We start from the raw sequence: 25,743 nt of genomic DNA, 5'->3' as shown, positions 1-25,743 counted from the left end.
ACGGGACAAATCATGTACAAACATCAATAAGCTGACACTGCTATTACTATACCGTTTAATCATATTCCAGTATCATACTGGGATATTCTCATGAATAATTCCTTGTTCTCTCTGTTGCTATTTATCGTCTTCAATGTTGACAGCATTAGCATCTTATCCCCAAGAATGACTTGGCATTTCTCACTATAAAAGTGGTTTGAGTATGTAGAAAACCTACCAAAAAGCACAAGAACAAGAAATATGAATTACGAAAACTACGATCCTACTTTCCCTGACCAGCCGGTTGTTGACCTCTACCTCCCTATATGGGCTAGCTTACCAGCCTTTAGGTCAAAGCCAGCTTTCATTTGGTCCGAAGATGGCTCCACCAAGGCCTCAACGCTTACCTATGCTCAGCTCAATGATTCAGTGCACTCCATTTCTTTTCAGCTGCTCAAGTCATTACAAAGAGGTGACACTGTATTGGTTTTATGCTCACCTGGGCTAGAGCTCGTAGAGGTTATTTTTGGGTGTCAAAGAGGTGGCTTTTTGAGCGTTCCCATTTCCCCACCAGACCCTTCTTTCGCCAAACAAAACCATCGCCACCTAGTCAGAGCTCTATCCCAGACAAAGCCGAAAGCTGTCATTGCCCACCATGGTTATATCAAAAAAGTTCAGCAATATCTCTCTTTGCCCTCCAAGGACAAGGGCTTGCCGAGATGTTACAAAATCTGAAGTGGATTCCCATTGATGGTGTTAAACGTGAAAGTGTAGATTCAAGTGTGGATTCTATGCTTTATAATGGCTGCAAACCTGATGAAATTTACTTGATTCAATACACCTCGGGTGCAACAGGAATCCCGAAGCCAGTGCTTCTGACAGCCGGATCAGCAGCTCACAATGTTAGAGCAGCGAGGAAAGCTTATGATTTACATCCAGCTAGTGTTATTGTGTCTTGGTTACCCCAGCACCATGATTGTGGCCTGATGTTTCTGTTATTGACCATTGTATCTGGTGCAACATGCGTGCTGACATCACCCGCGGCTTTCGTTAACCGGCCTAGACTATGGCTCGAGCTCATGACAGAGTTCAAGGCAACTTGTACTCCTGTTCCATCATTCACCTTGCCACTAGTCGTGAAGCGTGGTGGAGTCAAAACCGGAAGCTCACCTATTAATCTACGTAGCTTGAGAAATTTAATTATCATAAACGAGCCTATTTACATGGACTCAATTGAAGTATTTCTTCATGTGTTCAAGCCTTTTGGATTAAATCCATCGTCCATCTCCCCTTCGTATGGCTTAGCAGAGAATTGCACTTTCGTTTCCACGGCCTGGAGAAGCAATGACAACTCTGGAAACTCCTGTTTCCCGGCTTTCCCCTCTCACGAAAAGCTCTTACCTAGTGCAAGACTTGCTAATGATGAAGGAGAAGAGGATATGGACATTATTGTTGTAAATGAGCACACATATGAGCCTGTTAATGATGGAATTGAAGGGGAGATTTGGGTTTCGTCTCCGAGCAATGGCTCGGGTTACTTAGGCCATCCTTTCTTAACTCAAGACATATTTAAAGGTAGACTTCGAAACAAGGTCAGCCGATTTTACGTCCGAACAGGGGATAGAGGAATTGTGAAAGGGGAAGAAAGATTTCTCTTCGTAACAGGTCGTTGCCTGGAGGTGATTAAGCTCCCTAACGGTCAGGACATACACCCTCATTACATAGAGACCGCAGCTTACAATAGTTGCCCACAGTTCATAAGAGGTGGTTGTCTCGCTGCATTTGATGTATCAAGAATGATCGTTCTTGTCGCAGAAATGCAGAGGAGTGAAAAAGATTATAAGATTTTGAAGAATATATGTGAAAGAATCAGAGAAAATGTATTCGAGAAAGAAAAAGTTGATATAGGGAAGGTAGTTCTTGTAAAAAGTGGAAGTGTTCCGAAAACAACTTCAGGTAAAATTCAAAGGTGGTTGGCTAAGGACAACTTTCTAGGAGGTAAAACGAAAATGGAAATCAATTGTGATAACAATGGCGGATTATTGCAGTCGAGTAATGGAAGAGGACAAAGAAGAGGGAGAGACAGAGGGGAAGAAGTAAGAGGCCCGAATATAGGTGACGAGAAAGAAGAGGTCGCTAATTCACTCTCAATTGCTCCAATTGGTCGTCCATGGTTGTCTCGATTGTGAGTGCATTAAGAATCTAAGACAAGAATTTTATCAATTTGTGTGTTTTTATGTGCTGTGCCCCCAAAAAATTGTGGAAGTCTTGTTCTTAATTAGGCTCCTCTTTTTGTATCCTTTACTTTGTGGTCATCGACAAAGAGGTTTGAACTTAGAAGAACATTTCCCACTCAATTAATTTTTGGGGTAAAGTATATAAATAGTTACCAAGCTTTTAGGGCATTTGCATTTTGGTCACCAAACTTTTGAAAATTACAAAACAATCATTGAACTTTTAGTTTGTTTTCATTTTGGTTTCTACCGTTATCTCTTGTTAGTTTTTGCTGACGTGGTAGTTAATCTCGTTAACTTTTTGACGTGGCTTATTATTATTATTATTATTATTATTATTCCTCCTCCTCATTCTTTTTAAAATCTTATCTCTCCAAACACTGCTCAAACGAGACTTCACTCCCACACTCAAATCCATGAAAAAGTAAAGATTTGTTCTTTTACCTGGAAATTAGAGTAACAAAAATGAATTTCCTTCATTTTTGCAGCCAAAGAAACGCAAGGAATCGTTATTAGCCTCAAAACCCATGGATTACCTTGCTGTAAAGTTCAAATTCAATCAATTAAAATGTTCTAAAACAAGACAGTAAAATACATTAACTATGAACTATTTACAGGGATATCTTGTCTGGAAATGAACCGATCCATGTAAGTAACAGCTAAATATGGAGTGTAAGGATCAAGGTTGCAAGAATATCGAGCCTCACCAAAAACAAAAACAAAGTTTAAAACACAACAAAAATAATAACAGAATTGAGTTCATCCATGAATAATTAGACAAAGGGTACATGGAAATGAGAGAAACGACTTCCTGAAAGAAGCATGAAAATCACTGGTTTTCAAACCCTTAAAGTAGTTGAAACAAGGCATGTGATCAAATTTTGAAGAGAAAACAGTTGAAATGGTATCAGATTGATAACAATTTTTTAAGCTAGTGGAAGGGTCTTCAAGATCAAAGCACTCCATGAATAAATGTTGAGGAAAAGAGTGAAATTGGTAATGATGTGAAACAAAGAGAAACTTCGTTTTCTATGCTGAAAAAAAGAAAAAGTTGAGGGAGTCTTCAACTTCAAGTGTGAATATTTTATTCTGAGTATTTAGAAATTGCAACCCTTATTTAACTTATATGTGTGTTGGTTGATCCCTGCTGCCATTGCCCATTGCCCTTGAGAAAGAAAATTAATAAAAACAGCCAGCAAAGTTGTATATTTTAGGATGAGGAGGAGGAGAAAGAAGAGGAAGAAGAATAAGAAGAAAAAGAGGGGGAAGGGGAGGGGGAGGGGGAGGGGGAGGGGGAGGATGAGAAAGAAGAATAAGAAGAAGAAGAACAACAACAACAACAAGAAGCTTCCACGTCAGAAAGTTAACGGGGTTAAATTCTATGTCAACAAAAACTAACGGGAGGTAACAATAGGAACCAAAATGAAAACAAACTAAAAATTCGATGATTGTATTACAAGTTTTAAAAGTTGAGTGACCAAAATGAAAGCACCCTAAAAGTTTTAGGACTATTTATATACTTTACCCTAATTTTTGTTATATACCTAAAAGAGAAAAAACCTGAAAATATTTTATCATTGCAAACCGCATAAAGTAAACTAGATTTTCTTGGCTATGCAACCAAGCATTTGCAGTCATGCTTCCCTTTCAGGTTTGCTTAGATAAATGGATCTGCCTAGCGTTATACTCTAATTGTAATATTTTGACAAGAAATTAAGACAAAAATGACAATACAAATAACATTTATTTTATTATTCAGTTACATTATACATACAACTCTTTGTTGGGAAGAAACTTAATAATTGAACACAAGCATAAGCACAACCGGTGTTCTTTCCATCCTAATAACTCATGTAAAAAATTATGACAAGCACAATATCACAATATATGTTCTCTAACAACATTAATCAACCACAAATCAACCAATGCAACCACAACATAAATAAATCAAGACATCAATATTTTTACGTAGAAAACCCCTTTAAATCGAGGGTAAAAACCACGAGACTTTAGAGTCTTATCAAAAGCTCCACTATCATCAAATGTTCAACTACAAAATCAAAAAATCAAGCCTACGACAAACATATAACTCCAACAAAGCTAACAACTAGTAATCTTTAGCAGAAGAGAGAAAAATGAAGAACATCACCAAAAAATGCAACTGTTGTAAATTGGCGATTCACGTCGCTACAAAATTCGAATGAAAAATATGACCGTACAAACTCAAGAACACCAAGTCACCTAACTTATTTCCAAAATTCAACTCAGTCTCAAAGAGTTGATCACTATTGCACCAAAGCTTCAAAAACTATTTTCTCTCTTATATTTTCTCTCAAATGAGCCTCTCTCTTCACACTTCAAATCTGATTTTTTTTATATATTATGGTTTCTCACACACACAATCCTAAGGCAAAAGGAATAACATTTAATGGAAAAGTCAAAATAAACTTTTAGGATAACAAAAACTTTTCAAAAAAAGAAAAAAGAAAACAAGCAAGAGTTCTCACATAGTGGGACCCATAACTAACAAATCTCCTCCTCTAACTATGTAGGGAATGCCTACATACCAGCGATCAAGCAACAATGTTCAAACTTTCCTCTTGGTAAGGCATTCATCAACATATCAACGCTATTATCATTAGTATGTATCTTCTCAAGCTCTAACAATTTAGCTTCAAGCACATCTCATATCCAATGGTACCTCACATCAATATGCTTAGATTTAACATGAAAAGTTGAGTTCTTACCAAGACGAATCACACTCTGGATATCACAATGTAAGACATTCATCTTTTGAGTAAAACCAAGTTCATGCACAAATTTCTTCATCCAAAGTATCTCCTTGCACACTTCGGTTGCTGCAATGAACTCTGATTTGGTGGTGGACAATGTAACACATTTTTACAATCTCGATTGCCATGCAACAACTCCCCCCACATAAGTGATCAAATAACCTAAAGTAAATCTCCTTGAGTCAATATCGGCAACCATGTATGAATTTATATATTCAACAAGAATGTGTTTCTCATTGACGAAACAAAGTTTCAAGTTGAAAGAGCCACGAAGATATCTTATAATCCACTTCACTACATTACAATGTTCTCTGCATGGATTAGAAAGAAACAAACTAACTATACGAATATCATAAGCCAAGTCCAGTCCGTCTCGTGCATGTCATTGCATACATCAAACTATCCACGACTGAAGAGTAAGGAACTTTCTTACCACCATTATGACACTCAAGATTCTTGTATCTCGATCTTGATCACTTGGTTCGGCTTTTATCTCCATTTTTTTCATCTTGGTCTCCATCTGTTCTCGGTAACCAATACCTTGGACTATGATGTAGAACCCTGAGACCTTCTTCTAACCTCTTCATTCAACACACTACTATTAGTCAAATCCAAAGTAATAATACCAAAAAGTCTCCCAAGAGTCTGGTAGAGTAGTAAGCAACCAAAGCCCTAAAATCTCATCATCAAATTTGACACTCATACCAAGCAACTGATTCATCACACACTGAAATTTACTAACATGATCAGCTATAGACATTACTTCTTTATATTTTAACACCGTCATTTTCTTCAGCAAAAACAATTTGTTATTTCCCGACCTCGAAGCATACAAGTTTTCATGCTTTTCACATAATTTACGAGCATGTGTCTCTTGATCAATGTGGTTATAAACATTCTCTTCAACAAATTTCTGAATACATCTACACACTTTTTGATGTTCAAATTCTCATTTCTCATCACTTTTCGAATCGAGTTTTTGAGTAGCAAAGACTAGAAGATGCAAACCCTTCACAAATAACAAGTCTTTCATTTTATTCCGCCAAAGTTGATAATTCGTGTCATTCAACTTAATCATCTTGCTCGTATTAATCTCTATAACTATCTGACACAATAACAAGCTCTGATATTAGTTTGTCAGGAAGAAACCGAACAACCAAACACAAGTGAAAGCACAACCAATGTTCTTTCTCTCCCAATAACTCCTGTAAAAAGTTATGACAAACACAATAGCACAATATATGTACTCTAGCAACACTAATCAACCATAAATTAACAAATGCAACCACAACGCAAATAAATCAAGACACCGATATTTTTATGTGAAAACCCCCTTTAAATCAAGGGTAAAAACCACATGACTTTAGAGTCCGATCAAAAGCTCTAGTATCATCAAATGTTCAGCTACAAGATCACAAAATCAAGCATACAACAAGCATATAACTCCAACAAAGCTATCAACTAGTAATCTTTAGTAAAATAGAGAAAAATGGAGAACATCACCTAGAAATGCATTTACTGTAAATTGGTGATTCCTGTTAATACAAAACTTGGATGAAAAATTCGACCGTACAAATTCAAGAACACCAAATCACCTACCTTTTGTATAAAAATCAGCTCAATCAAACCACAAATGGACCTCCAATTAAAGAGTTGATCCCTGCTGCACCAAAGCTTCAAAAACCATTCTCTCCTCTATTTTCTCTCAAACGACCCTCTCTCTCTTCACACTTCAAATCTGATTTTTTTTTATATATATTATGGCTACCCATACACAAAATCCCAAAGAAAAAATAATAGCATTTAATGGAAAAGCTAAAATAAACTTTTAGGATGGCAAAAACATTTCAAAAAAAAAACTCATTTTGATTGAGTTCAAGGTGAAGGTTACATATAGTGAGACCCACACCCAATACTCTTTAATATCTGCGCAAGATCCAATCCAACCATTTGAAACTAACTATTAATTGCATACATTTTAGATTCGAAGGTTCAAATAATATTAAAAAAAAACTCCATATATGAATACACTAAAATCAATCCAATAATATCCAACTATTTCTATTCATTGGCTCATCCACGAGTTGATGTCCTTGGTGACGAAGGATGTAATGCCATTGGGGGAAACTGTATTGCATACAAAAAATATGAAATGAATACAACATGGAAAAGTGCACCGAGACAAATCAAGCCATCGATTGCAACTCGGAAAGGTAATGACATTGCTTGGGGATAAGCGTAGTTATTTTTCATAGCCAGAGAGTTGCAAAAAACGAGCAAATTGGAGTATCCATTCACTCAGCAACAGGACCACAACTCTACTTTGGATCATCCCTAAAGATTTTTTACTTTTCCCTTTCTCTTCTCACTTTGAATCCGTAGCTATAGTTAATATAATCTATATTTTAGTCTGTGATGGAGTGCTTATTAGTTTTTGGAAACCAGTTTTTATGAAGAAAAACTGAGGTTTATACTAGGTGGTCGAAGAAGTAAAGCAACATTGCTTCAGGAGGCGAGTCTATAAGGACTATAAACTATCTGCTTGGTCATTTAGGGCAGGGGATATCAAGTAGATTAAAGATAAGAACTAAGAAAGTGGTTAGTGGGAAAGAAGGAAATAATGGACGGTGAGAGTGGGACCCAAATGTGGCAGGGCGATAGAGAGGGATGAACATGACGTTGTCGAATTTTTTTCTTTCTTTCTTTTTGTGCACAAAATAAAATCCTTAATCTCATCATAAATCTCTCTTTTAGGGAATGACCCTGATCTTTCCCTTTCCTCAAACGAAGCAACCAAGCTGTCTCTTGTTGGAACTTGGGATGTATATATATAGATGTAGTTCGACTTATTGAGAGCATAAAAGCAACACACAAATAATCTTTAACCCTAAAATCATGCTTAATCCCAAACCCCAAATCTACCTCGTTCCCCTTCCCAATTTTTTGGTTCTTCCTTGATATTTGGCGATGTTTAGACACAACTTACATGGTGTGGTAAAGGACCAACTCTGCAGAGTTTGCTCATATTTTTCTTACAAGTCTGTGAGTTTAGTTCCATTTCACTTTAATGTCTTAGTTTGTTGTTTTAGAGGGTTAATTTCTCATTCATATCCTTTTATTTCCGTAATAAATCTCTTTGTTCTCTTTTCTCTCAGCTCGTTGAAATTTACAGTATGGTTACTTTGGTAGCATGATGTTGAATAAGTTAATATCTGGAGGAAGATAAGGAAAACCAATAAGATATCTAGTTTGGCTATGTACTTACATCTACTCTTTCGAAACGTTTCAAGTTGCACACAAAAGTATGGGCGGAAAGATCCATTATTAGTTGAACTGTAGTGAGCTTGAATAAATTATCATAAAAATAATTACTTATTTGTTTTTCTTTTTTCAACAATTTCTTCTTAAAATATGGAGGTAAGAGGCCAAGAACATGAGTTAGGGTCTTCTACCTTCTACCATCACTCGCCTAAAGTTAAGAGAAGAAGACGTGGGAACCATAATGGTACAGTTATTCTCACTTGCATTCAAACCCTAGATTATGTCCATTGCCTCTAGAGATAGCAATCAATCGGTTAAGGAAGATCTCTGCACCAGGATCGAGTCACTATTGCCACTGCTGCAGCTGTTGCGCCACCTATTTCAGTTGGTTCAAACACAAAGCCCTCCAACTTCATCAGATATTGAGAGTGTCTCAAGAGCCAGACAATTGTAGTAAAGTCCCCAAAAAATCAAGAGATTAATTTTAGGGGGTTCGTCTCGATTAAAATGGGATTTAAAACAAAAATGTGATTTGAGGGAGTCTCCACCAATTTTTGTTTAGGGTGTGATTGGATCATAAAAAATGTTGTCATTTTAATAAAATTTAATTTTAAAAATTATTTGAATGACTTTTAGGTATTCTTTTCATAGAAATAAGTTCGGGAGTTGATTACGTATGGGGAAGAATTAGAATCCCCACAATGTTCGAAAATTGGTACTTAGTCTATTAATTATTATCTTTGCAACGGTATTTACGAATTCAAATTTTAATTTAATTATTGATCCATTTTATTTAAATAAATGTAATGACATTTAATCTATTAGGATCGAAAGGAAACGTTAACGATTCGCGTCTTTAGCCGAAGAACGTTAACCACCTAATATAGGGTAGAGTGACACCCCCTTCTTTTCCGGCCAAAAACTATGAATTATCATATTCCCTAAAAAATCTTAAAATTAAATCGTTAACACTTTGTTGTTTCGAACCAAGGAGAAATTACCACCTAATATAAGGTAGAATGACAACCTCTTATACTCAGAAAGAAACTAGAAATATCGTGGTCATCATATTTATTTAACTAGAGTTGTGCAAAAAACAAAGTTTTATTAGTGAAGATTACCATACCTTTAAGATAGATGAGGAATATTCAGATATTTATAAATATCGAAACTAAACATCTGAAAAAGGTCAAGAGGCCTATTTTAGATAAGTTTAAATATTAGAGCATTTCCTTTTCTACCCTCTTGATTAATTTTAAAGGTTATCATTTTTATTTGTTCAACTGGAGGGTACACGTTCACTTTAGATTATCAAATCGAACTAACCAGGTGGATTAGGATAACCTACTTTGATCATTCAAATTAAACATGTATTACCTTTTAATTTATTATGTAATCAGTGAAGTGATGTGGATGAGGCTATCATGCTCAATAAATAAAAATGTCATGTAATAAACAAAATTAGTTAACTGTAAATTAAATCAATCAATCACATTATGGTTAGGACCAAATTAAGCATGCTAGTTAATCAATGTCACCAAAAAAACTAATGAATTAATTAGGAAAATCAATTAATAATGCTTATAAAAAATCACTCACTTAAACAAATACACCCTAAAATAAGCAATCAAATTAATTAATTATTGAACACGCTTAGTAAATAAATAAAATAAACACGACATAAGTGATAATTTATAAGAAATAAAACCAATTAACAAAGAAACGTGGTCAAATTGAATTAAAAATAAAATTCCTGGGACCAAAATATAAATCTGGTGACTAAAATGAATTACACTTCAAACTATGAGGGATGCCGGGAATAATTTTAAAAAGTGCTATTTGCAAGAGGTCCTCCATATATATAATCCGCAAACATCTTATTTTACTTCATTTTATACCTTTATAAAAAACCAAAAACAAAATGCTTTCAACCCTCTCAAAGCCAACTTTCGTTGTGAACCCTAAACCCAAAAATTAACGACACTCCGCCACTAATCTAACTCTAACCGTCGTGCCGACTACCACCCATAGTGGTAGGAAATATAAAATTATAATATACATTACATGTATATGTCTCAAAATACGAGTCATAGATATCACATCAACTTAACAAACATTCACTGAACTGAAACGCTTAAAATTTTGTTCCATTATTAAAACACTCTTATTATACTTTAAAACTATTTTCCGAATATCCTAATTTATAAATTAATACTTTGTTGTAAAAAATAAATCTATTTTTCAAATAGTTATTAAACCGTTTAGTGTATTTTCATAAGTCATTTAAAACACACACACACATATATTCTACTCATGCATAAATAATGATAAAACTAAACTAAGCAAAATAAATGGTCCTAGTTTACTATTAAATACCATTTAAAAGTAAATCCGATAAATAAACTACTGACATAATTATATATGCCACTAAAAGTCAAAAGTAACATCGTAAATGTCTTACTGATAATGATGATAAGTATGATTTCCAAAAAGATGCTCGGGAGGCTCCTCATTGCTCGTTCTTATGTCTATCAGAACCTATGCATGAAAATCATCACGCGTTAAGTATATCTAAGTGAGGCGGTAATAAGCTAAGGTGAGATAAAACATGAAAATATCAAAAATATAAATAAAATAATTTAAATAAAATATTAAACTGACAAATCAACTTATCCAAGTCAATTTCCTCATTGTAACCTGAAATTCATTTTATTTCATGAACTTATGAAATCATGATAAATAATATCTGATAAGTTAATCATAACATGCTTTCTGTCAACTGAAAGCACGTAAAACTTTCATATTCATTTTCATAACCGAATGTATATTTATGTGAACACAATGTATGTGAGTAAGGTGTGCACTAGGCACATCACGATGCCACTCATAACTGAAATTGAGATATGATGTATTTCAGTGCAATCATAACATGTGCACCAACAGTACTGATCATATGTTACACGAATGTACCATAGTTGAACTGATATCTCTAGTAATTGAAAAGTAATCAATTAATGGCATGCCAAATGTACCTACGACTCTCAATGTTGTATACAATGGGCTTATATACCACAATAAAATCATTTATAAATCAACGTCTGATAACTGTAAAAGTTTTAAATTCACTATAATGAATATCATACTTGGGCAGTTCATACCCTAAATCTTCCATAAAGTTGACATAAAATATTATAGAAATATTCCATAATTAAACTTTATAAATCATATTGGAAAATAAAATGAGGTTGACTTATCGCAAGTCGTCATCGATCATAATAATTAAATAAATAAACTGCACTCAACTTTGCCTCACTACAAAACCTTTTACGAGACATATCTAATCACAGCTTTTCCTTTCTCTTTCGGATTGCTCGGATTGCTAGATTTATTGTGATCTGAAAACGTTATATAATAACATAACATATTCAAACTATATGTTAATATAGAACTAACATAATCTAAACTTAAAAATATAAAAGTCTATAAAATTGAAAATCAATACTTAATCGATATAATTAAATTATACTCCTATCATAAATTCAAACCTCTCACAAATACTTACTAAATTTCATAAATATTTATTTCACCATCAACTTTTCAACTTTTGGTAAATACATAATTAAACCGCTAATTTTGAATTCTTTTTAAAATTCACCTCAATTTTTTCATTAAATTCATAATAACCCTTCACCATTATGATCATTTCCCATTTATTGCATAAAATTTTCAGCACCTTAATAAATACTCAAATCAATACTCCAACTTTTAAAAATTTATAATCAAGTCCCTATATTAGTGAGACCTTTCAAATTCCACCTTCAACTTTATCAAACTTACAATTTGGTTCCAATCAACTTTGAAACTTAAATTTCCAACATTTAAATTATTAAAAATAAGCATTAAACCTTCAAAATATCATATTCTTGCAATAATATCCCATAATTCTCAAAACTTTTATATTAGCCCTTTTTCTTATTCAAGCTTCCAAATTGATCTCCAAATAACATAGAACACTTCTAATATCCATTATAGACAATAGGAAAATTTTCAATATTTTCCCCTAATTTTCCCTAGTGGCCGAATCTATGCAATACTTTAGGGCAAACTTTTCGTTCAATTCAAAGCATGAATTTAACTTCCTTACTTCAAATACATGCTATACTAAACATCACAACATCAAATTGAACCAAAATCAACCAATCTCTCAAAACCCTAGGTATGGTCAAATACTTTAGATCACTAATTGATTTTAAACATCACACAAGCTTGAAAATTAATCTCCAACATCGAAAACATAAAAATCCTTAATCAATTCTTCAAAATCACAGAACCCTACATTAACCCTAACTTCTAATATCAACACACAAGCATCTTCGCCATGCAATATTTATACCAAATGATAGAGAATTTCGTGTAGATTAATTCTTTATCTTATAGCTTAATCTAAAAATTAAGTGTATGACTTCAAAAATCAAAAATAAATTCTTACCTTGGTAGCTATATATGTTTCGGCCAAAGGAAGAGAAATGGATGAAAACATGTTGCTTATCATGATTATTCTAGTATTTAATAGCTATTACACTTGGCATTTAACTAATATAATTGAATTTAAAATTCAATTCTTAAAAAATTCCTTTTTTTACCATTTATGAACCTTAATAATTACCAAATGCCATTTCCATATTCTCTATTAAAATATTCCTTGATCAAAGATGATTCAACTTGGCTTTGATTTTTCACTTTTGCCATGCAATTTTCAAAAATTACATTTTAGTCATTAATTTTCCACTGATAAACCAATTCTGAAAATTACATTGTTCTGAGCCAAAATTCTTTCATCTAAAATATGGGAATAATATTTCCAACCATATTCTAACATCCTTCAAATTTTCGTAAAATTCTAGTTCGATTCGATTATCCAATTTCAATACCAAACTTTATCGCTTTATAACTTTTAACAAAAATCTCGCATCGTGAATCTGATTCCCATATAAATCCTTGTTTTAGGCCAAAATATTCATTTATGGGCTAAACTATATAACTTTTCAAAATTACATTTTTAGCCCCTAAACTTTCACAAGTTTATACTTTAGCCATAAACTTTTAAAATTTACATTTTAGTCACTAGTAAAATTTTGGGGTATTACAAGTCTTCCCCTTAAGGAAAATTCGTCCTCAAATTTTTCATACATATTTATGTATCTGAAACAAAAAAAAAGAGGAAACTCTCTTTTCATGTCTTCATCTCGTTCTTAAGTTGCTTCATTGACTTTATGGTTTCGCCAAAGAACTTTCACTAGTGGAATCGTCTTGTTCCTTAGTTCTTTGACTCCATGAGATAAAATCGTATATGGTTATTATTCATACGATAAATCCATTTGAATATTAATTTCCTCCGGTGTAATCACGTCAGAAGGATCTGATCGATATCTTCAAAGCATCGATACATGAAACACATTATGGATCTTATCCATTTCCAGAGGTAATGCTAACTAATAAGCTACCGGACCAACTCTCTTGATAATCTCATACGGGCCAATGAATCTTGGACTTAACTTTCCTTTATGCTGAATCTCAAAACCTTTCTCCACGGTGAAACTTTAAGAAATACTTTATCACCTTCTTGAAATTCAATCTCCTTTCTTTTCATATCATCATAGGATTTCTGTCTGTCAATAGCTATCTTGAGATTTTCTTGGATAATCATGACTTTTTTCTTCCACTTTTTTGATAAGATTTGGACTAATTATGTATATATTCTTTAGTTCAAACCAATTCAATGGCGTACGACATTTCCTTCCATGCAATGATTCGAAAGGAGCCATCTTGATACTCGACTAATAACAGTTATTATAAGCAAACTCTGCCAAAGGTAAATACTTTTCCTATGATCCTTTGAAATCAATAACACATGCCCTTAGCATGTCTTCAAGTATATGAATGGTTCGCTTCGATTGACCATTTGTTTGAGGATGATAACATGTGCTGAAATTTAGTCAAGTTCACAAGGCTTCATTCAAAGACTTCTAAAATTTTGAAGTAAATTTCGGGTCTCTGTCAAAAACTATCGAGACAGGTACTCCATGAAGTCGTACTATCTCTCTGATATACAAATTAGCATATTTGTTTATTGAGTAATCCTCTCAAACATGAGTAAAGTGTGTTGTCTTAGTTAATCTATCAACAATCACCCAAATAAGTATTTCTTATTAGGTGTCAAGGTCAAACCTGTTATAAAACCTATAGTAAACGGTTCTCATTTCCACTGAGGAATGAAAATAAGTTGCAACAAACCAGATGGCACCTAATTTCTGCTTTTACATGCTGATAGGTTATGCATTTAGATACAAACTCAGTTATAGTTCTTTTCGCACCTGTCCAATAATATCAGCTTTTCAGATCTTAATAAATTTTATTTCCTCTTAGATGCATAGTCAAAGGACTATAATGAGCTTCAGAGAGAATATATTTCTTCAATTATTCATCATCAGGTATACACACTCAACCCCGATAATATAAACATCCATCATACTTGATTTCAAAGTCTTTCGTTTCATTTTTCCTTATTTGTCCAATCATTTCTAAAAACTTTTTATCTTTGCTTTGTAGATCTTTAATTTGATCTAGTAGGGCAGGTCTCAATCTCAATTCTGTAATAAGTGCACCATTATTTTTCACTGATAATCATACATCCAATGATATCAAAACAGTAAATGTCTTTCGGCTAAGTGCGTCAGCTACCACATTAGCCTTCCTAGGATGGTAGTCAATAATCACATAATAATCTTTTAAAAGCTCGACCGGTCTCCTTTGTCTTAGATTCAATTCCTTCTGAGTAAGCTGATATTTCAAACTCTTATGATCTGTATAAATATAACATCGCTCACCATATAAGTAGTGACGTCAAATTTTCAAAGAGAATACCACAACTGCTAGCTCCAAATCATGTATCAGGTATTCTGTTCGTTTGTCTTTAGCTTCCTTGAAGCATAAGCTACTACTTTACCTTCTTGCATTAAAATACATCCCAAACCATTACTGGATGCATCATTATAGATTACATAATATTTGCTCGATTCTGGTTGCATTAAAATTGGTGTCTATATTTAATCATATCAAAGTTTTCTTGGCACTTTTTATTCCACACAAATGACACATCTTTCATGAGTAGCTTAGAAAGTGGAGAAGCGATCATGGAAAAATTCTTCACGAATCTCCGATAATAACCGGCTAATCCCAAGAAGCTTCGAAAATCAGAAACATTCTTTAGAGTTTTCCACTCCACTATTGCTTGTACCTTCTTGGGATCTACTCTGATTCCCTCAGCTGAAATCACGTGGCCCAAAAAAGCAACTTTTGATAACCAGAATTCACATTTTGATAACTTAGCATATAACTTTTTTATCCCGCAGTGTCTGAAGTACAGTGCGAAGATGCACGTCGTGCTCCTCTTTAGCCTTAAAATACACCAAAATATAATCAATGAATACAACCACAAACTAATCCAAATACAGATAAAACACCCTATTCATTAAATCCATGAATGCCGCTGGAGCATTTGTCAATCCAAACGACATAACTATAATCTCATAATGACCATATCGGGTTCTAAAAGTCATCTTCGGAATATCTTTTTCTTTATTCTTTAACTAATGATATCTAGACCGAAGATCAATCTTCAAAAATAATAAAGCACCCTTGAGCTGATCAAACAGATCATCGATCCTTGGAGATACACTCAGTCTAATAAAGCCTCGATCAAGTAACTCCTATAGTTGCACTTTTAACTTAGCATATAACTTTTTATCCCGCAGCGTATGAAGTACAGAGCAAAGATGCACGTCGTGATCCTCTTTAGCCTTAAAATACACCAAAATATAATCAATGAATGCAACAATAAACTAATCCAAATACGGATGAAACACCCGATTCATTAAATCCATGAATGTTGCTGGAGCATTTGTCAATCCAAACGGCATAACCTTAAACTCATAATGACCATATCGGGTTCTAAAAGTCATCTTCGGAATATCTTTTTCTTTATTCTTTAACTAATGATATCTAGACCGAAGATCAATCTTCAAAAATAATGAAGCACCCTTGAGCTGATCAAACAGATCATCGATCCTTGGAGATACACTCAGTCTAATAAAGCCTCGATCAAGTAACTCCTATAGTTGCACTTTTAACTTAGCATATAACTTTTTATCCCGCAGCGTATGAAGTACAGAGCAAAGATGCACGTCGTGATCCTCTTTAGCCTTAAAATACACCAAAATATAATCAATGAATGCAACAATAAACTAATCCAAATACGGATGAAACACCCGATTCATTAAATCCATGAATGCCGCTGGAGCATTTGTCAATCCAAACGACATAACTATAATCTCATAATGACCATATCGGGTTCTAAAAGTCATCTTCGGAATATCTTTTTCTTTATTCTTTAACTAATGATATCTAGACCGAAGATCAATCTTCAAAAATAATAAAGCACCCTTGAGCTGATCAAACAGATCATCGATCCTTGGAGATACACTCAGTCTAATAAAGCCTCGATCAAGTAACTCCTATAGTTGCACTTTTAACTTAGCATATAACTTTTTATCCCGCAGCGTATGAAGTACAGAGCAAAGATGCACGTCGTGATCCTCTTTAGCCTTAAAATACACCAAAATATAATCAATGAATGCAACAATAAACTAATCCAAATACGGATGAAACACCCGATTCATTAAATCCATGAATGTTGCTGGAGCATTTGTCAATCCAAACGGCATAACCTTAAACTCATAATGACCATATCGGGTTCTAAAAGTCATCTTCGGAATATCTTTTTCTTTATTCTTTAACTAATGATATCTAGACCGAAGATCAATCTTCAAAAATAATGAAGCACCCTTGAGCTGATCAAACAGATCATCGATCCTTGGAGATACACTCAGTCTAATAAAGCCTCGATCAAGTAACTCATATAGTTGCACTTTTAACTCTCTAAGCTCAGTTGGAGCCATCAAAATAGGTGTTGTACCCGTAAATATATCAATCTTAAACTCTACTTCTCGATCAGGAGGTAATATGGGTAACTCATCAGAAAATGCATATGGAAATTCCTGAACTGTCGAAATATCCTCCAGTCGACCTTCAGATGTCTGGGTATCAATCACATTTGCTAGAAAAGTTGTGCAGCCTTTTGACATCATCTTGGTTTCCATCACATCTGATATCACATTGGGAAATGATTTCGCTTTTTCTTTGATAACTATTATCTTGGTACCTTATGTATCTTTTATAAATAATCGCTTCATATGACAATCCACCAAACCATAATGCCGAGATAACCAATCTATGCCCAATATAATCCCAAACTCGTCAAACGGTAACTCCATAAGATTCATCGTCAATACAACCCCTTGAATATTTTTTGAACAATTTCTACTAACACATGTAACTCTGGCACTATGACCCAACAGATTGATAGTTATCATCTCACTGCCAATGGATTCTAATAGAATATTTTTGTTTTTAACTAATTCTGAACTAACATAGGAATGCGTAGAACTCGGATAAACCAAAACAAATATAGGCTCATCATAAAAATACAGAGTAACTGTTATGATCTATAGATCATCACGATCTTCACTAGTCTTGATATTATAAATGTTGGCTGAGGCACGTACATCAGAATGAGAAGCCATATCTGAATATCCCCTTCCTCTGCCTCTACCTAGATTACCTCTCTGAGACACTGCCACTAATTGCTCTATCTGAACAAATCTCTCTCTTTCCATCGGACATTCTCTCATATAATGTCCAATGTCTCCACAATGAAAACAAGCTCCTAATCCTACTTTACATTCACCAGGATGATACTTTCCACACCGCTGACATAATGGGTACTATCCCTGAGACTAAACTGATATGCTAGCTCATGTAGCTACTGTATGTGACTAACAACCTTTTTTCTTTGCCTCAAATCCACTATGACCAGAAGCACCACCCTCTAATTTATTATGGTATTGATATCTTGAACCTTGACCTCTTTTAGACTAGGACGAGGACGATGTTCCTAATTTATTTGATTATCTCTTCTGATCAAACATAATTCTTTCATCCTGAGTCATTTCTAAATATGTAGTTTTATTTACCACTTCTTGAAAATTGTTTAGATTCGCAGAGCAGAAGTTCTCTCAATCGAGGGAGAAGACCTCGAATAAACTCTTGGCACACGTCTCTCTCTGTGGGAACCACCTCTGAAGCATAACGAGCGAGCTTATTAAACTCGCACTCATAATCATAAGCAGGTTTATTCCCATGGATTAGATTAAAAAAGTCTTGTTTCATCTTAACAATAAATTGATCCCTGATATATTTCTTATAGAAAGGCTCTAGGAAAAACTGCCAAGTAATCTAATCTGAAGGGACGCGTGTCGTAACATTAGTCCACCATATACGAGCTTGACCTCATAAAAATGAGACTACCCCTTCCAATATTTCCTCATTAGAACAACGAAGACTATCCAACATAATCTTCATGTCATTCAACCATAAATCTACCAATGATGGGCATTCATTTGCTTTACCTTTAAATTTTATAGCTCCCAAACTTTTTAATTATTTTGGGACTGTTATTCTTGGAGATAGAGGAGGAGGTGGAGGTAGAGGTGGAGCCGGAGACGGAGGCGGATAGGGGGAGGTGCTGCTGCTGGATGATAACTCACCAATATAACCTCAAGAGCTTGAAAGAAAGTCTCCTGGTCTAGAGTCGGTACTCCCTAATGTGACGGTGCTCCCTGATATTGGGGTTCATGCTCAACCTCATTACTGCTTCCACTATCAATTCTCTTAGGAGCCTACTATTTTTTAGCTCTTCTAGAGCCCTCCAAATTCGATATTGAGCTACATATACATAACATAACGTTATTAAGAAGCAACATCATAAATAAAATCATCAAACTATATCAGATCAGTAATTTCAACATACTAGTGAAATGTACATATTTCTGACATAACACAGGTTCGGTTTAGACAGGTGCCTCCTATCGCCTCTGAGTCACGCGCCTCCCAATGCCTTTCATATATCTCCTCGCCCTGACCTAGGCGGGTGGTCCTCTCGTCACTTAGTTGCGCCTCATGCCTAGGCATGCCTCGGACGCCCATTTGAAAACCCAGTTATGATCTTAGAAATATTAAGGCTATTTTACTTGATGTTTATGCTAAATAAATGGCTTTAATAATCACATCAATGCCTCTGTTAAATTTTCTACTCAACAACATTCTAATCTGAATACCTCTGTTAATACTCATAATAATAATCTAGACAGTTCTAATGGTAACAAGGGTAGGGCAGAGGTAGGTTTGGTACCTCTAAAACCTAGTGTCAATTATGTGGGAGAATGTGTCATCTTGTTAAGAGATAATATTATAGGTTTGACACGAGCTTCAAGAATGAATCATCTAGAAATTCTCAGGGTAACAAAAGCAGAAATAATGACTCAATCCAAGCTAATGTGTGTTCTTTTAATACTCATTCAAATGTTGGTCATGTGCATGTTCCTACTACAACTCTGGTTTACAACTCTCCTCATGTTATAAGTGTTCCTTCAAGTTATTTGTCATCATTGCTTCTACCGCTCAACTTCTTTCCCCATCTACTGCCCCTGCTGCTTTGTCATGAATTCTTTCAACAGACTTGCTCTTGATAGTCCTCAATCTCTGTTGTTTGTTTCTCAGTACACTGTTGTTAACACATGACACCCTCAGCTTACTCCTTATACATTTTTAGCTACTCCTAAAATGCTTGATGACAATGTTTGGTACCTTGATTTAAGGGCTACTCATCATATCACTAATGATTGTAATAATTTGCTGCTTTATAATATTTCTCCTGCTTCAAGGAATGTTCAGGTTGGGAATGATAATATTCTCCCTATTAAATGTGTTGGACAATCCAATTTATTTGTTAATTCTAATTTAGTCAAACTTAAAAATCTTTTATATGTTCATGGAATCACTAAGAATCTCCTTTATGTTTCAAAATTCACTTAAGATAATAGATTGTCTCTTGAGTTTTTTCCTTTCTACTGTCAAGTTCGTATCTGAATTCAAGAAGGGTTATTTTGGAATGATATTAAGAGTGCGGCATGTACAATGTGAAGTTGAATAAGTCTTCTTATAGTATTACTAATAGTTTCAATAATCATTGTTCTACTCATATTGAGAATAATACTTGCTTATATTCTGCTGTTAAAAGTATTTCATTGGATCTGTGGCATAAGAGGATGGGCCACCCTAGCAGACATGTTGTTCTTTAAGCTTTGAAAATTTGTAATATTCCATGTGTTAATAATAAAGATAATCATGTATGTCTTACTTGTCATTACCTTTTAAACAACATAAGTTACATTTTATGTTTTTTCCTTATTTATTCTTAGGATATTCACCAAGACATAAAGGTTATAAATGCATGGATTCTATTGGCAGGATTTATATTTTTAGACATGTTGAATTTGATGAAAATGTGTTTCATTCTACTCTTAATCTAACTGCTAGCACCTTAAGAATAAAATTTGTTGGGTTTCTTTTTTTCTCCACTTCAGGTGTTATATGGATTACATTATCTCTAAATCAAAATCCATTATCACAAATTCATCACCAACTCTACTATCACCCACCTTCACTCAGTCATCACCACTTCAACGAAATCCATTATCCCATCATCCATCACTATCTCTACCTTCACCCACCCCTATTTAATCATCGCCACTTTAACATAATTCATTATCGCAACATCCATCACCTACCTCTATTCAATCATCATCACTTTAACATAATCCATTATCACAACATCCATCACCATCTCTACCATCATCCACCCCCATTCATTCTTCAAAAATTGGTATTGTTATACCTATATTTTGATATAACAAATAAAGAAAAAATATTTTTGGACTTAATTGAATTTGTTTAAATAATTCGAAGTTCAAAATAACTTGAAAAATACGTTTTCTAAATTGTTTCATATATATGAAATGTTTTTAAGTTAATTAAAATATATTTAAAGTACTTAATATGTGTTTAAAGCTTTTGAAATATGGAAAACACTATTCAGTCACTATTTGACACTATTCATGACACTGTTTAGACACGAGTTTTGTTCATAAATAGTGATTTTCGAAAATTTGTCCCTTGAAATAGTTTCATTGACTTGCTTTTCTTCAATGGTCATATTTTTAAGTAATAGTTTCAAAACTTTCATCAAACTTTTAAAACTTTCAATTACAATGAGTTTAAGAGTTTTAAAACTTTCGAAACTTGATGTGCATTGACCCTTATTGCATGTTTTTAAAGCTTCTAACTACTATAATTCATCCCCAACGATCATAAACGGCTAGAAACACATTTCAACTGATAAAAAAACAAAGGGACACTTGAAGAAGGTTACTACACCTATCCAAGCTTAGGAATAAAGAGAAAAGAGTTTTCATTCTTACTTCTTTCTTTTTTCTCTTGTACATAAGTCTATAAACCTTAATTGCATATCTCTTGTTTTTATTCTTGTAAGCTTAAATCTTTGTAAACATCTACTTGTGAAGTATTCTTGTTTACCAATCATCCTTTGTAAAAGGGGAGAGATTTTAATTGAGCCTAAGAAAAACTAGATTTGTAAAGATTACTCTTTTTCCTAGAAAAAAGGGAACAAATTAGTGAATTTGTTGAAATCCTTAGTGTGGAGCTAATGTAGTGGATGTAGACTTTGTTTGTGAAAATTGTGTGTCTAATTCTTATCTTTTATTACTCCCACACCAAAGTATTTTTAAAGGCCAATTCACCTCCTCTTGGTGATTTTCGGTTGATCGATCGAGCCTAACAAGTATTAATATACATTTTATGGTTACTAGAAGTAAATTGGGTATCTTCAAGCCTAAGGTGTATAACAATGAAGTCAAGGACATATAACATATTATGTCTTTGAGGCTTTACAAGATCCCTTTTGGAGAATTGTTATCCAAGATGATTATAATGCTTTTGTTGAAGAATCAGGTAAAGAAAACGAAAGAACACAAGAATTTTAACGAGGTTCAACAATATGCTTACGTCCTCGGTGCCTAGGCAGCGCTAGAAGTTTTATTCGATGTCTCATAGGTTTAGGTTACATCTCTATTTATAATAAATAAACTATGGTACATATTTACAAAAGTAACAACCTTACAGCTCTTCTTAAGAATAAAATGTGGTCCTTACAATCTCTTCCTCTAAATCGGAAGCCTCTTGTCTGTAAATGGTTTTTTAAGGTTATGAGGAAGTCTAAGGGACAAGTTGATAGATTCAAGGCGCGATTAGTAGGAAAGGGTTACTCTCAGAAGGTGGGTACATATTTTAAAGAAACCTTCAGCCTTGTTGTTAGGGCTGCTACAATTACGACTGTTTTGGATGAAGTTGTTTTGAATAAATGGATCATTAGGTAGATTGATATCAACAATGACTTTTTGAATGAAGAGCTTTTAGTAGAAATCTTCGTGAAGCAACCTCTTGACTTTGAGCAACTCGGTACTTTTGGTGAACTGTTGGTTTACAAATTTAAAAAGCTTTGTATTGCCTCAAGCAAGCACCTCGAGCCTGGTTTGATACCTTGAAGGCTTTTTTGGTTAACAAATTAGGGTTTGTTACTTCAAAGGCAAAATCGTCTCTATTTATAAGAAATGTTGGATCTTCAATGATGTCACTCATGGTCTATGTTGATGATATTATCATCACTGATAGTAAAGCAACTGAGGTGGATAGTATGGTGTATCCAATAAACTCTTAATTCTCTCTCAAAGATCTAGGAGAATCTGAACTGTTTCTTGGAATGGAGGTTCATAACTATTCTCAATGGTTGTTCTTGAACCAAAGGAAATATATCATTGATTTAGTTTTCAAAGCTGATATGCTCAAAGCAAGACATGCACTTACCCATATGAATGTTAGTCCTAAATGTCAAGTCGGGGTGATACTATGTTCTCTGATTTTTAGTTGTATAGGTGTATTATTGATGGCTTACAATATGTTTGTCTGACTAGACTTGACATTGCTTATGTTGTTAGTAAAGTGAGCTAGTAAAGTGGGCCAATATATGAATGTGCCTTATGAAGTTCATTGGAAAGCAATGAAGAGAATTCTTTTATACTTGTGTGGAATTCTGAATCATGGATTGTTTTTCGAGTCTACTGAAGATTTTGGTCAGGTGTGTTACACAGATGTTGATTGGGCCTCTTTTGTTGAAGACAGAAGATCCACAAGTGGCTACTGCATCTTTCTTGGCTCTAATCTGATTGCTTGATGTTCCAAAAAACAAAGTGTAGTTTCTCTTTCAACGTCTGAAGTTGAGTATAGCACTCTTGCATGTTGTCTCTAAGTTGATTTGGGGTAACAACTATTGGCTTCAGTAAACCAATAGTTTGGTGTGATAACACTCCATTTTACCCATGGATACAAATTCAACACATCATGCTCGTATAAAGAATGTGAAAATTGACTTTCATTTTGTTTGGGAAAAAGTGATTGCAGGAAAAATAATTGTCAATTATGTGCCTCATGCTAAGCAGGTAGCAAATGTTCTTACAAAGCCCATCGCTCCTTCTTGCTTTAGCAACATGTGCTATAAACTGGATATTTTTCCTAGGAGGATGTTTAGTTGAAGGAAAACGGGGAGAATGATAGAGTATATATTACTTAGAATTTATTTCTGTTATAACTAACTATAAGTCTGTTGAATTAATTAGTTAAGAGTTGGGATTGTTATTAATATCCATTTGAATCTTTAACTAGGTATGAGATTATTCATTCAATAAGATTGGCTTATTTTATTTCTCCTAAATTCCTTTTTCCCTCTCTCTCTGATTTTTCCTTCACTCATGATAGATTACAAATGCTATATTCACCTCGGTTCTATACTCTGATCACCGAATCTTCACAGGCTAATGGTGTTGTTATGCTCCTTGGGTAGGTTTCTTCTGTTGTTCTTTTTTTTATGTCCGTAATTCTACGAGATTTCTTGGTTGTTTGCTTTCCCAATGCCTGACTTATTCATTTGTATATAACATTCTGTTGATCGCAAAATATCTATACTAGATGAGATCATGAGACTACAATTAAGAAGATTGATTTTTCATTGTCTATTTTGGATATTATTTTTCCCGCCTTTCATCAACTTAAAAAGACGCCAATTACTTCCAATGTTTCCTTTTTTTGATGTCTGATATCCCCCGTCTCAATGGTATCTGATTCCTTCCGGAAATCAATATCTCCCTGTTTCGTTTTGTTCTGTTTACCTTTTCGCAGATCCCATCGAGATTTTCAGTCAATATTGATTGGTTCTCTCTTCAGATTCAGCGTACAATTTTGGACTCCGAATTTCAAATAGGTAAGATGTAATGAAACGCTACTTCCCACTGCCGTCATTTATTAATCGTGATAAAACATTATGTTTTATTCTTTAGATTCCAAGCGGTTACGATGTATGAGAATAGAAATCAAATTATGTTTAATGAATGAACGTTTCCCTGCTCTTAATGATGAAGTGGAAACGAAACCTGAAATTATTACGTTAATGTTTGTCATCAATCGGCTTGATTAGTTATTGTAATTTCCAGGGAAAAATTATGTTTCTCTGTTGATTAGAAGATTGCTTAATTTATTGTCTTTATTTGAAAACAAACAAGATTAATATTGATTCAATAGAGGAAGCACAAAGCATTAGGTAGTAATACTAGTATATATATATTTTTAACTTAAATCTGGAACTTCAGTACAATACTCACAAGCTTAATACTATAGAGTTCAACTTTTTTGTTTTATCAACAAACTGACTAGATCACTCAATGTCAAATAAAATAGGTAGAATCACGATACGAATTCTCCATGTCTTTATAATTTATGCCTTTTTTATTTTAGTTTATACAGATTCTCTGACAGTGCAGTTGAAACTTCTACTTCATTGGAACTTTAGATTCTTAATACACCTGCAAAGGATTTAAAGGTACAAATAGAAAATTAGATTAATATATAAGAGAGCATCAGCACTTGCCTGTTTATGTTAGATTGTTAGCATTATTGAAAAGGGGTTTTATTGAAATCTGAAATCTATGGCTAAAAAATGAGTTATGTCAGATATGAATACGAGAAACACAGGCTAAATTATTTATTTTAGTAATGGGATTCAAGCACTTTGAATTATATATAGGACCATGTGCACGTGATCTAAACAAAAGGGATTAGATTTCATGTGGGAAGTTTTTCTAAGTAAGTTGAAATAGGGTATGGACTATAGATATAGTCGCAAAGTAATAAAAAATATACTTTAGAGGGGAAATAGAGGTCGGTGTTTGGCTTGAACTTTGAACTTTATGAACCAGAAAAGGAAGGTGAATGCATGACATGCTAGGAAACATGGATATGATTACAACCGACTTTATTATTATTTTTTTTATGAG

The 25,743-nt window shown here is 33.9% G+C and overlaps 1 protein-coding gene across 1 annotated transcript; it reads left to right on the top strand.

Annotated features, from left to right (window-relative positions):
• The first annotated feature begins 222 nt into the window (after window positions 1-222).
• On the top strand, window positions 223-2,168 carry LOC120168213 (long-chain-fatty-acid--AMP ligase FadD26-like). The gene is given in 2 exon segments (XM_039177010.1): window positions 223-685; window positions 688-2,168. Coding segments are annotated over 2 exon segments (1,926 nt in total). The 5' UTR covers window positions 223-240.
• The last annotated feature ends 23,575 nt before the right edge of the window (window positions 2,169-25,743 follow it).

Source organism: Hibiscus syriacus, unplaced genomic scaffold, assembly GCF_006381635.1.
Source record: "Hibiscus syriacus cultivar Baekdansim isolate YM2019G1 unplaced genomic scaffold, ASM638163v2 tig00111715_pilon, whole genome shotgun sequence".
NCBI classification, from domain to species: domain Eukaryota; kingdom Viridiplantae; phylum Streptophyta; class Magnoliopsida; order Malvales; family Malvaceae; genus Hibiscus; species Hibiscus syriacus.
This window is presented reverse-complemented; position numbering and strand designations above follow the sequence as displayed.